This window comes from Mustela lutreola, chromosome 6 (genome assembly GCF_030435805.1).
Source record: "Mustela lutreola isolate mMusLut2 chromosome 6, mMusLut2.pri, whole genome shotgun sequence".
Classification (NCBI taxonomy): domain Eukaryota; kingdom Metazoa; phylum Chordata; class Mammalia; order Carnivora; family Mustelidae; genus Mustela; species Mustela lutreola.
The window spans coordinates 150,842,524-150,856,594 of NC_081295.1; the positions used below are offsets into that span (position 1 = coordinate 150,842,524).

Below are 14,071 nucleotides of genomic sequence, written 5' to 3' on the forward strand. Positions count from 1 at the left end.
AGGGAAGGTTTGGAGAGGAGGGATCTCTCTCAGAAGAGGAAGCTCAGTGAAGGGGGCTAGTAACAGGGGGATATCTCTCAGAAGATGGATCTCAGTGAAGGGGGGTTACGAACAAGAGGGAGATCTCTCAGAAGATAGGTGTATCTCAGAGGGGTACTACCCTGAGGGACAGCTCTCAGAAGATACCTATCTCTCAGAAGAGGACTAACCCGGGGTTATCTTCAGAAGAAGGAGTTTAATGAAGGGGGAAGTCACAGGGGGTTATCTCTCAGAAGCAGCAGCTCAGTGAAAGGAGGGTAGGAAGAGCGGGGATATCTCTCAGAAGAGGGAGATCAGTGAAGGGGAGGGTACTCACAGGGGGATACCTTTCAGGAAAGAGAGCTCAGTGAAGGGGGTTACTGACAGGGGGTGGTATCTCAGGAGAGGAAGCTCAGGGAAAGGGGGTTAGTAGATGGGGGGTATCTCTCAGAAGAGGGAGCTCAGTGAAGCAGGGATACTGACCAGGGCGATACCTCTCAGAGGAGGGAGCTCAGTGGCAGGGGGGTGGTTAGTGACAGGGGGGATATCTTTCAGAAGAGGGAGATCAGTGAAGGGAAGGTGGGGAGAGGGGGGATATCTCTCAGAAGACGGAGCTCGGTGCAGGGGAGGTAGTGACAGAGGAATATCTCTCAGAAGAGGGAGATCAGTGAAGGGGTAATGACTGGGGGATATCAAAAGAAGGAGCTCTGTGAAGGGAGGGTACTGAGGGGTGATCTCTCTCAGATAGTGATGGAGGGATATCTCTAGGAAGAGGGAGCTCAGTGAAGTGGGGGTACTGATGGAGGTATCTCAGAAGAGGGAGCTCTGGTAAGGGAGAGTACTGACAGGGAGGATCTGTCAGAAGACGGAGCTTAGTGAAGTGAGGGTACTGATGGGGGGGTATCTCTCAGAAGAGGGACCCCAGTGAAACAGGGGTACTGACAGGGGGCATATCACTCAGAAGAAGGGGCTCAGTGAAGGGAGTGGGGCTATCTCTCAGAAGTGGGAGCTCAGTGAAGGGAGGGTAAGGATATGGGGCACATCTCTCAGTGACGGGGGATGTCTCTTCAGAAGAGGGAACTCAACGAAGGGATACTCAAAAGGACAATATCTTTCAGGAAAGGCAGGGAAGGGGGTTACTGACAGGGAAGTATCTCAGAAGAGGTAGTTTAATGAAGGGGAGGTACTGAGAGGAGGTATCTCAGAAGAGGGAGCTCAGTGAAGGGGGGGTAGTTATAGTGGGATATCCCTCAGAAGAGAGAGCTCAGTTAAGATTGAGTAGTGAAAAGGAGGGTATGGGGGGGGGGGGTATCTGATATATCTGTATAGAGAAGTCCATAATTCTTATATATATAAGAAATTCTCATATAAATAATAAATATATAAGAAATATCTGATATAGTGAAGGGAGGGTATGGAGCGGGAATGGAGCGGGGTGGGGGGTAGGGAATATCACTCAGAAGAGGCAGCTCAGTGAAGGGGGCGTCGTGACCAAGGGGAAATCACTCAGAAGAGGGAGCTCCGTAAAGAGGGGGTACTGACAGGGAAGTGTATTTCAGAAGAGGGAGCTCCATGAAGGGAGGTTACTGTCAGGGAGGATCTCTCTCAGAAGAGGGAGCCCAGTGAAAGGGAGTGTAGTGACAAAGGGGAAATCACTCAGTAGAGGAGGCTCAGTGAAGGGAAATACTGAGGGGGTTATCTCTGAAGAGGGAGCTCAGTGAAACGGGAGGTACTGACAGGGGGCGATCTCTCAGAAGATGGTGCTTAGTGACAGGGGAGTAGTGACAGGGGACATATCTCTCAGAAGAAGCAGCTCAGTGAAGGAAGGGTAGGAAGAGTGGGGCTATCTCTTAGGGAGCTCAGTGAAGGGGAAGGTAGTGACAAAAAGAAAATCTCTCAGAAGAGGGGTACTGACAGTGGGGATATCTCCAGAAGAGGGAGGTCAGAGAACAGAGGTTAGGAAGGAGGAGCTCAGTTAAGGTTGAGGAGTGACAAGAGAGGGTATGGGGGGTTATCGGATATATCTGTATAGTAAAGTCTATAGTTCTTATATATAAGAAATTCTTACATATAAATTATAAATTCTTATATATAAAAAATATCTGATATAGTGAAGGGAAGGTATGGAGAGGGGGGATATCCCTCAGAAGAGGGAGCTCAGTGAAGGGAGGTACTTACAGGGGGATATCAGGAAAGGGAGCTCAGTGAATGGGGGGGTTCAGACGGATATCTCTCCGATAGTTGTATGGGTCCTATCTCTCAGAAGAGGGAGCTCAGTGAAGGGAGGTACTGATGGGGGATACCAGCAGAAGAGGGAGCTCCATGAAAAGAGGGTATGGAGAGGCGAGATCTCTCTCAGATAGTGACAGGGGGAAATCTTTCAGAAGAGGGAGCTCAGTGAAATGGGGGGTACCTACAGGGGGATTTCTCTCTGAAGAGGGAGCTCAATTTCAATGTTCTTACTCCAGAGCTGAAAGGGTTCGTGCTCCTCCCTCTGTAGCAGCTACCCTCTGAGCTCCTGTTGCTGGAGACTAGAATTCTTCCGGCTATTCTGGCATCCCCCCATCTAGAAACATCTGTGCATAAACCAGCTCAGCTTCCAGGTCATACTGACATAACTCCTACGAGCTACGTGGTGGTACAGAAACAGACTTCCCTAGAAATACATACTTCCCTCCACCTTCTTTTCCTATAACCTGGGTGGGAGAAACAATCTCTCCTGGCCTTGCTATCTGTGTCTTGAGTAGGAAAAGCCGCTCTGATCGTTTCTGACCCGTGGGACAACTACGAGGAAACCCCCACTGAGGGGTAGGGCCTGTTTGCATTGTTCGGTTTTAAAGCAGAGCAAGGACTTCAGAATAACCTCCAAAAGCCGGGACAAGCTCTCAGTCAGTGCAATACAAGTCCGAGCCAACCGAGTACAGACTGTATGCCAGGGGCTAGGCTGAGCCCTTTGCACGTTCTCCTCATTTCAATCCTAAAAGGGCACTTTGTGAATGAATCTACTCTTACCCTCACTTGTAGGTGAGAAAAGCCAGGTAAGAGCCTCATCACTTGCCTCAGGTCACACAACCACTTGGCTGAGTAGAAATGAGTAGAAACACACTCATTCAACCTGAGTGAAATAGCACAAGTAAGCGAGAGAATAGTTTTAGAGTTCCTCAGGCCCCCTGGGGGTTGACTATAAAGGCCTGGCATCTCGGGTCTGGTCTATCTCTTCCCCTCCACCCCCAACAGCTCACACCATAAATTCTTCATGTGAACACCAGCTGCTACCCGCACCCGCCTCTGTCCTGCTCTCAGGATGCCCCCTGAGACTCCAACACAGCCTGACCCCGGGAAGAAAAAGCAAGGGCAGCAAATTCACCCTCTTGAGTTTATAATCCAGATGTAGCCCTTCAAAATTCACGGTCCTAGCGTCCCTTCATTATGTCAGGAATATCCAAAGGGTTGCCCACCACCAGGTTCGCTCAGGGGTACTGCTATGTGTCTGCTGGGATCCCTCAGATAAGCAACTCCTCTCAAAGCTGTCTATGGACATTTTCATGTTGAAGCTGAATGATCCAGTTCACCAACCCCCAAGTCAAACACAGAACAGACCAGGGTAGGAATCAGCCCCTGAGAACAATGAAGACTCACTTGTATAAGCTGATGGTTGGCTCCACGGCCAACATGACGAAGGGTGCAACGGTGTAAGAGACAGCCAGCTGAGTGACCGCCCAGGTGACCACATCATATGCAACCTGGAGGGCTTTTGAGGAACGGAAGTAATGGCGGAAGTTGTTCCTCACCTGCAAGCCAAGGAAGGCAAAACCGGGGGTGAGAGGTGGGTATAAAAAATAAAAACTTATTCTGTGCATGTAGGCCATATACTTCAGGAATACAGGCGATCCAAAGTACCATTATGGTTTTTATTATTATTATAAAAATATTTATGTCCAAAGAACAAAGAATTAAGTGAAAAAATTTATTTTTTGGACCTCTCCTCAGAAAAAAAGCACTGTTTATAAACTTGGCACATAACCTCCCAAGCCTTTCTCTACTCATACATTCCCATATTTGTATTTTCACTGATGGCATAGATTTTCTAGCCTTTTTTTTTTTTTTTTTTTTCATTTAGTAATGCATCAAAAATCTTATTCCATGTCAGCAAACATTAATCTGATACATTTTTAATTATGGAAAATTTCATTTTCCGATAATTAATTTGTAGGTCTTTTGACATATGGGACTAGATGGGCCTCCAGAAAGAAACCTAATTCCCAGATCCAAGAATCAAAGGCACAGCTAAAACAATGGTACGCTCTGAGGTAGGTTAAAAACTTCTTCTCGGCCCCAAGTTCAAGAGAGAGCAAGAGCTCCCTCCAGTGGGAATGCATGAGTGTATCAGAAAGCCCATAAGACATTTCATTATTGAGTTCATTCTCCTGGGAAGCCTATCAGTCCTCTCCACCCTCTACCTAACTCATTTGAAAAAATATTTCCAGACCATCCAAAAGAAAGGCTTGATATAAGTCAATGCTTTTATACCAGCTGAGATCACAGAGCTAAAGACATCTTCAGGAATAATAAATCTGGATATATTAATAAAATTCTCTTCCTTGTTTTAGTGTGTCCTGGCCATTTGTTCTTTACTTTTATAATCTAGGCAGATGAATGGCAGAAGAGAAAATGTGTTCTGTTTCCCAGGTACAATACATACTTTATTCAAAAAGTACACTGATCAGCATAAGTTGTAATCAATTATCATTGTTGTTCACACATATATTCCGGCAAACGTTCACCTAACTAAAATGGGAATTCCGCGGGGAAGGGACTCTTGTTCACTGCGGTATCCCAGTGCCTAGAACCTAAACTGGCACATAGGAAGGCTCTGGAAATATTCATAGAATATATGAATTAAAGAATGAGTGAATAGCTCTGTTGGTGCTCCTAAATTCACACCCAAAATAGAGTTTGACAAATGTCATTAAAAATTCCTGGCATCTGAATAAGGAAAGCCACGATCATTTTCAAATTGCGACTAAATCAAATACAAAACCCTATTTGACAGTCAGAGCATGCGGAGTTGCAATTTCTTACATACATGCTCATCTCATTCTTTAAGGGTAGGTATATCTTTTATGTCTTTATCGTCCTGCTCTATACTCAGCAGATGATAGGAACACTCTAGGACAAACTGAAGGCTACCCCAAAAACCTAGAGAACCAAATTTATAAAATCCACAAAGAATTTTACACAAATTTACTGGATCAGGCCTGAGAGCATGAAAAGTTAGAGCAATCTCTGACAACACAGTTCCAATGGTTACAAGTTTACCATCTGCACAGACTGTGAATTATTTCTAAACTTGGGCTAATGAACTAAGAAATTAAGAGGACTATAATCAAAATGAAGCCTATAGAACCCCAATTACTAAGTGGTTCAGTCAGCTGAACATCCAACTCTTGGTTTCGGCTCAGGTCATGATCTCAGGGTTGTGGGATCGAGCCCCACTTTGGGCTCTACGCTTAGCACAGAGTCTGCTTGTCCTTCTCCCGCTACCCCCCACCCCCACTCACGCGCTCACATGCTCTCTTTTTTAAAAAGTTTCCATCTTTTTAAGGTATTATACATTCATTACTCCTAAAATTCTTTTGCTTTGCAAACACCATCTATAAATAACATGTAGATAGTTCATTTTATGGCCCACAATGCCTATATATCAAAGGGTGAATAGATGATTAAGGAAAAGCTCCTACAACCAAAAGAAGCTTACCGTTCTAGCTGCTACTGTGACGAGGATTCCAGTTAAGAAGGTAAAATAGTATCCAGGATAGACACCATGCCACAGGGCAGACAAGAAGAAGGTGAGCACCGTGGGGTACCAAGGAACCCGTTCATAGCACACTCTATGGAGAGGAAGGCACGAGTTACAGCTCAGACCAGAAGCGTCTACCTACGTTTGCGTCTTCAGGCCATCCAAAAACCATCTGATCAATTCCCTATCAGGGACTTTCAATACAATCCCTGCAGCCTGAACTCCATGTCCTGAATGCTACCAAAGAGGCCATTCACAGTCCAATCATTTGGGGAAAAGAATATGAAGTTTCAACCTTTGAGGTTGAAATTATTATATCTAATAATATTTGAGGTTAAATTATTATATCTAATAATTTAATTATATAAATCTAATACATGTAATAATTATTTAAATCTAATTATATCTAATAAAAGTCCAAGTGGTCACTCTATGCCTTATAGAAGCTTATTCCACCAATACCCTAATCTATCATGAGTACTTATGGTTAAGTGCCACTGGCACTAAAAATTTTTATCCGGATAGCATCTTTAGAAGCAGATATGCTCATCTAATCAAAATTAATTCATCTTTCCAACCTGGCCCCTTTGCCACCGAACTAGCCACCACAGCAAACCTTTTCCTCTCTCTTGGCAATGACTCTAGCACAAAATCAGTGTGTCAGCTGCATGACTTTTCAGATCTTACAGTGTCCATGGGATTTCAATCCATGAATGTGCTTTAAAAAGTGATATCGTGAGGGTTTGGAAGTTGTCTGCAGATAACCTGAAGATCTTTGACCCTTGGTTGTTTATTAAAACAAATTCAATCTACAAATCGCCAATGGCATTATGTGGTTTAGTAAACAAGAGGACCCAAATACAAAATAAAATAGGAATTCAAATAGTAAACACCAATGCTGCTCCGTATGGGTTGTCAAAAGTAACCAATCTGAACCCAGATTAGAGATTATGGCTCCCTTTTCACACAAAGAATGCATCTGGGGGGAGAAACACGGGACTGGGATGCCCCTTGCAATGTTTCGTTAAAATGGGGTAGTTTGCCCAGGTATTGGTTTCTTACACTCTTTATTGTTAGTACAAATAAGATACTTCCTTTTCTAAAATGATTTTTTAATATTTTTTTAATTTATTATGTGCTCATGTATGTTCAGTCATCTTAGAACATAAACTCCTAATGGAGATGGTAGGATTCTTGGTACACTGGGATTACCCAATATACAGAAATAGAGTTTTATGCTAAAATTATTGTTAAAATACAGGGCTCCTGTGTAGCTCGGTCAGTAAAACATCTGCCTCCAGCTCAGGTCATGATCCCAGGGTCCTGGGATCAAGTCCTACACTGGGCTTCCTGCTCAGCAGGGAACCTGCTTCTCTCCCTCTCCTTCTCTGTTACTCCTCCTGCTTGTGCTCTTTTGCTGTCAAATAAAAGCTTTAAAAATAAACTACTGACAAAATTGATAGCAATAATAGGTGCAAATTTTCCAAAACCGCATGTTCAGATCAACTTTCAGATCACAGTGCATGAGCTTACTTTGGAGTTGTTACTATACCTTGTCTCTTATCCCCACATTGTGACCTGTGAAAAACACTATGGATCAAAAAGAGGATCTCCAGCCTGATAGTTTCATACTCTCCCTGCACGCATAAGATAGGAATACACAGGAGCTAGAGTTTGTTGCTTCGAGCATAGCATATTACTAGTTCTATACTAAGTGAGGTTTCCAATTTTGGAATGTGTAGAGAAACAAAAGGACAAAAACATGAACAAAAAACACAAAGTGAAAAAGCATAACTATCTGGGATACCACAAAGCCTTTAATGCTAGGTGTAAATGGAGATCATCAGTGATTTGATGCTGACATTGACCCTGTTTGATGTCTGAGCAATGCACCCTCCTCTAGGTAAGAGGGGGCACAACACAGAGGTTTAAGAGCCCAGCCCTGGAAACGGTCTGTTGGGGCTCTTCTCTAGTCCTCATCGGCTGTGTGACTCTGGGCAAGTGACCTAACCTCTCTGTGTTTCATTTTCCTCATCTGTAAAATGGGGCTAACTATCAACCTCCCGTGGGATTGCTATGAATAGGAAGTGAGCGGCTGATAACCAGGAACAGCACTAGGAAGCGATCCGATAAAATAAATACACTGCACTGTGACCTCCTCACATCACTCCTTTCCTACTTCTCCACTTCCAGGGCATAGACGTTCATACAAAACAAAAGTGTCGGGTGACCGCATCATGGCTGGCAGAGCAGCCGGTCATCTGGTGACTTCCATCTAAACCTATCCCAGTGCCATGAGGGATGAGGTCATTTGTATTTTCCTTACCGCTTTAGCCAAGTCGCTGTCTGAATATTCCAGTTTTCTAAGTACATTTTGAAACTTGTGGCAGTCTAGAAAGAAGAAAATAACACCTATCATTAGCTTGAAAAATACCCCAAGTAATGGAAAGTCATCCCCAGAATTTCCCTGGCAGCCAGAGATGTGCTATTTCAACGGAGACTCCTCCGTCAAGAGTAAATCAGCTGTTCCATCCTACGCAGTAAAATTTTCCGGTATTTGTAAGATTGACTTTGCACCAGAACTTGGCTTGCAAAGTCTTCATTTCCCTCAAAATTTATTTTCAAGTTATAGGAAGACTGCAGGAATGTCCTGCAGGTTGTTCTTCCACTCTGGTTAAAAAAAAAATTTTTTTTTTTTAAAGTCATCTGAGTTTTAAAACTAAACAGTCTCAAAGAGGCTTTGCCGCAGGAAAAGTTTAATCATGTCAATTTAGGGCCTTTCCGGAGACAGCCTAAAATTGCCATCATTCGCTATGTAGCCGTCTATAAACTAGGTGTCTGTCTTGTGAACTTATTCTACAAATAGCCACTCAGGTTCAAATGTGTCCAGTTGTATTTAGAATACAACAATTAGAATTCTAATATTTAGAATATTAGAATAGTGTGTGATTTCATACATGAAGGGGTCTCAGTACAAAAAAAAAAAAAAAAAAAAAAAAAAAAGCAAACATCACCCAACTGGCAGTGATTCAGGTACCAAAGAAGAGAGATTCTAAAATAAGCCATCAAGTGGGTTTTCTCATTAAATAAATGTTAATTAAATTTTTTCTTTAAAAAAGGTCTTATCAAAGGCTGCTATTAGAAAGCATAAAGCAGACATTCAAGAACCGGAATTCCTAATAAAGGTGGAAGTGCCACTTTTTTTCTATTTCAACCATAAGAAAATCCTAGCCCACGCACTGACTGGCCTAACACAGTATGTTTGGGAGGAGGAGAGAGATGATGGATGGATGGATGGAGCCGATAGATAGAGGCTACATATTGTATAATGACTTTTTATTTCAAAACCCTGAGAGATGTTATTTATATCTTTGCTGGCTAATGTTATATGCACAGCTTCAATGTACCTTAGCTAAATCAGATTTCCTTGGTTTTCCTTAGCTCTTTGCTGTGAACTTTACCAAATATGCAAACTCCCCATCTAGTTTTCTTCAATAATAAAGATATAACTTCATAGCTTAGCCCTTTGCCCAGACCACATCCCACGGTGAAAGGACTGTGTCTTGGTGTACTGGTGGGCCGCCAAAGGCAAAAGGGAGCCTCTGGAAAGTACAAGTATCCACAGCGCTCCGAGGCAGCCAGCAGTGATCCAAGACTTTAGAGGAAGAGAAAGTTTTAGTGGGAAGAGGGAGCAAAGTCATAACACAGTTGGACTGCCTCGGATCGTCATCTGTGTAGAAAGGACAACCTTGCAGATTATCTACACTGCTTTTCCAAAAATGAGAAATGGTTCTGGAGGCTGCAACTTGGTTTAAGCCAGTTAAGATGAAGAGACAACTCAGGCATCAAGAAGGGGGAGAACATCCGCCATGTCTCCTTCTGGCCAAGCGTCCATCTAACGGGAAGCAGGTGGTCAGTCTCCACATTCCTGGTTTCTTACTCTAACTGCACATTCCCCTCCTGCTCACTCTCCAGTGGCGCCCCGCCTGCCCTGTGCTGGGGGGAAACCCACGACCAACAGCACGTCTGAGTCACCTGGCTAGAGAATCAGTCCTTCTGTAAGTTGAGAACCTTGTCCTTACTCCCACCCCGCAGCGAGGAGGAAAGGGTCAAAGACGGAGCCTTCCACTCTGCTCACAATGCCAGGAAAACCAAGAATGATGTGCCCAAAAAGCCCACCTCTGAAGATGTCCTCATCTTCAGAGGTGTGGTCCAAGAACAAAGCCAACGAAAGACAAAAACCACACGGATTCTAGTGGCCTAAAAGCTATGTGCCATGGCCGTTCTTCTTAAAAGCAGTTGGATTAGAAATGTTTTAAAAGGGACCACAGAGAATGTTTGCAATATTCAAAATCTAAATACAGGCGCTTCCCGTCTGTACTCTTGACTCAAGAAAGTGGTCCGTGAAACGAGAGAAAATGACATGTGTAGTTTCTAGTTGAGAGTACAGGAATGTAAACAACACGAAGATTTTCCTGGCTCTTTTACAGATTTCTGCATGTCATGCTTTGAACCTTTACAACTGTCAAGAAAGTGGGTATCTGTACAAAGACAGGAAAAAAATTCTAAGACGCAGAACGTCCAGGAACCTGCTGGACCTGGGATGCCCTGAGCGTTTTCCCTTGGACACTCTGAGGAAGAGCTCCCAGGGATACCACTGAAAGCAAACCATTTGCTTTATTCACCGTGGGAGCTTAATTCAAAAGTGTAATAGACTCACCTCGATTTTCCAGATGTTTAGGTTAGAGAGCAGATCCCAACAGAAAGTGCCATCTTTATCCACTCCGCTGAACCCAAAGCCAGCTGCGTTATTCACTGCATCAGCTATGGTTTTTAAAACAACACATTCAGATATGGAACAAAAGTCACATTGCTGCTTTAAGAGATATTAAATGTTTGTCTAGCTTTCAGATTGAGAAATAGGCAGTAGTTTCTCCTTGGAAAAGAAACCAAAACAATTGAAAAGACTGGTACCATTATAAATCCCAGAAACCTTTTGCGCTCTTTGGTGGCCTTAATTTTTATTCATTCATTTGTATTCATTCACTAGCATTTAGTGTGCGCCTGCTTAGTAAGAAGGCAAGAGAGCCTCCTACAACGCAAAATGAAAATAAAAGAAAAATGAATCAGAACAAAGCAACAGGAGTTAGTGGCCCACTTGATGTAAGGGGAGATGTCTAAGCTCAGAAGCAGAGGCCAGAAGAAACAGGGAACTGAGGAGACTTGGACAGGTCCAAGAGCTGTCATTAAAGATGGCATGAAATGAATGGCACAGCATTAAGTCAAGAGGAGAACCAGCTCTGAAAGTGAAACTGGAGCTTGCTCTGGACGTATTAAGCATGACATGCCAGTAGGTATTAGCCGGGGCTGCCAAGATACAGTTAGAAAAGCTTAGAGCACAAGACAAAGAGCAGAGCTAGAGATGTGAATTCGGGGCCAGCCACCATGGAGACCACACATGGACCCAATTACCAAAGCATCCTACCCACACTCAGTTTGAGAAAGCTCCTGTTTCCATCTTTATTCCACTTCACAGAACTATAAGAAAATGTCCCCCTGCCATGAGTATAATGTTTCTAATTCCTTAATTATGCAATGTTGTAATCAAATAGAGATCTGATGAAATCAACATACTTTTATTATGAAGACCAAAAGGCTAATTGTCTCTTTTCACTTAGTTCGTTAATTGTTAGAATATTTTATTTAAAAAATCAACTTCAACACCCCCAAAAACCAAGTAATCTAATTAAAAAATGGGCAGAAGATGTGAGCAAACTTTTCTCCAAAAAGGACATCCAGATGGCAAACAGACACATGAAAAGATGCTCGACATCACTCAGTGTCAGGAAACTGCAAGTCAAAACAACAATGAAATGTCACCTCACACCTGTCAGAATGGCTAAAAAAATACAAGCAGCAACAAGTGTTGGCAAGGGTGCGGAGAAAAAGGAAGCTTCTCGAACTGTGGGTGGGAACACAAACTGGTGCAGTCACCGTGGAAAACAGTATGGAGGTTCCTCAAAAAATAAAAATAGAACTACCCTATGATCCAGTAATCACACTATTGGGTATTTGCCCCCAAAATACAAAAATACTAAGAGCTACATGCACCCCTATGTTTACAGCAGCATTATTTACAATAGCCTAACTGTGGAATCAGCCCAAGTGTCCACTGATGGAAGAGGGGAAGAAGAAGGAATATTACTCAGCCATAAGAACAATGAAATCTTGCCACTTGCAATAACATGGATGGGTCTTGAGGATTATAATCCTAAGTGAAATAAATCAGAAAGACAAATACCATGGATCTTAATCCTATGTGGAATTCAAGAAACAAGACAAACATAGGAAAAGAGAGACAAACCAAGAAACAAACTCTGAACTACAGAGAACAAATGGATGGTTCCCAGAAGGCAGATGGGGTGGGGGATGGGAGAAACAGGGGATGGGCACTAAGGCATGCCCTGGTCATCATGAGTGCCAGGTGACACACGGAGGTGTTGGATTACTATATGGCATACCTAAACGAATAACACTCTATGCTAACTACACTGGAATTAAAATAAAAAATAAGTAAGCTAAGTCACAGCACTGTAAGGTCTTAGATCTGGGGAGATCTCGGAGAACTCTTTCTTGAGGCTCTATTCATTCTTTCCCAATGAAGTTCAAGTCCAGCTCCAGAGTGACTTCTGAAGGGTTATTCTAAAGAAAAACGACGTGTTCTATGTTTGTCTCCTTCATTTTGGCACAGTTGGTGACTGCACACTGCTTATCTTATGCTTGGCTTGGAGATCATCTGGTTTCCTCCAGAAGGAAGGATGAGAAGTCCTGAGAGCCACTAAGTCGTTCTCCCAAGCCGCCTGGATGGAACCCAGTAGAAAAAGAAAAGAACAACGAAGCAGGGCTGTGCCCGTTGAGGAACGAAGTTTTAAATGTGTGGTTAGAAATGGTGAGTGACAAGATGAGCTGAACCAAGAGAAGAAGAGCCCCTTTGGGGTCTGTGCTGGAGCCGAAAACCAGGGCTGGTGGACGGTACGGGACCAGCAGCCCTTCAAGTCCTCCTCCTGCCTCTGGCCTCGCCCAACACCTGGAACTATCACCTCTCTTTTGGGGGCCTACGACCTTTCCGAGGACTTTACAAAAGCTCCCAGGGGTGAGAAGATGCTGGCTGAGAGGTGGGCTCTAGGGGCAGAGCCCCTGGCTTCTGTGTCTTTACAGAGCGAACATTTGGCCTCAAGAGAGCCATCTGTCCTCTAGAAGCCCATTCCCTTGGGAAGAAAATGGATGTTAGAGTGGTACCTGTCTTAAAGCCTCGTTGCAAGAGTTAAAGAAGTAATGAAGGGGACTCGGAGTGCAGAGCCCAAGTCAGCCCTCCAGAAACGTTCACTGCTGCTCCCCACCGACCCATCTTGCCAAGACTCAGTGAGGCCACCATTCAGATCACTCAGGTGGTAAACAGTGCCAGGCTCTGAATGCTAGAAAGGATTCTGATCCCGCCCGCCCCCCCCCCAGGGGCTAGGAAATGTGTTTGCTGGGAATAGTGCACTCCACCACCGTTTATCCAAGACAGTGGTTCTTGTCTCTGAGCAGTTAGAGGTTCTAAGTTCACCAGCCCCAAACTGGCTTTACTTGTATCGTCTACTGTATTATTACAGATAAATTAACTTGGATGCCCGTATTGTGGAGGTTGCGATCCTTCCTTGGAACACAGCCTGGGCTGAAGTGGAGTCTCACTAATTAGTACTAATTAGGGAAAAACAACCAGAATGGTACACTAAGCCCAAAGAAAATTGCCTTCATTATTTCAATATAAACAGTAACGAGAACGGGCCTAACACGGTGCAGCTCAGCCGAGATTCAAGAAGGGGCCAGCTTTAAGGATTAAATTCATAATCACGTATAATGAGTACATCAATTATATGCAAATGATGTTTTAAGGAGCTGGATAAAACAATTATTCGCTTAAGCGGTTTAAATAGTCCCTGTTAGGCTAGTCACTGCTTCCTTATTCATAAATAATACAAAGGTTAATTTCAGACCAGCCCATGCAAGCCAAACCATAACAAAGTTCGAACTGAGGCCACACAAATTTATGAAGTATTTCTCCTGAGGCTTACCCCCCCTCCAAAAAAAAGTTAAAGGGAAGGGGGTATGGGAAAGAGCCAAGCCCACGGAGAAAGCTCCCCACAGAAAAGGATTCTCCCAGAATCTGGGGCGCTCCCAAAAAGCCAGAACAATGCCAGATGCCCCCTG

The 14,071-nt window shown here is 43.7% G+C and overlaps 1 protein-coding gene across 1 annotated transcript in view; it reads right to left on the minus strand.

Annotated features, from left to right (window-relative positions):
• Positions 1–14,071, minus strand: part of MBOAT1 (membrane bound O-acyltransferase domain containing 1) — a 111,437-nt gene that overhangs the window by 7,018 nt on the left and 90,348 nt on the right. The window contains exons 9-12 of the mRNA XM_059179441.1: positions 10,539–10,642; positions 8,145–8,209; positions 5,777–5,909; positions 3,658–3,809 (exon numbers count right to left, since the gene is read on the minus strand). Coding sequence (XP_059035424.1) covers positions 3,658–3,809; positions 5,777–5,909; positions 8,145–8,209; positions 10,539–10,642 — 454 coding nt within the window. The remainder of the gene's footprint in view (positions 1–3,657; positions 3,810–5,776; positions 5,910–8,144; positions 8,210–10,538; positions 10,643–14,071) is intronic.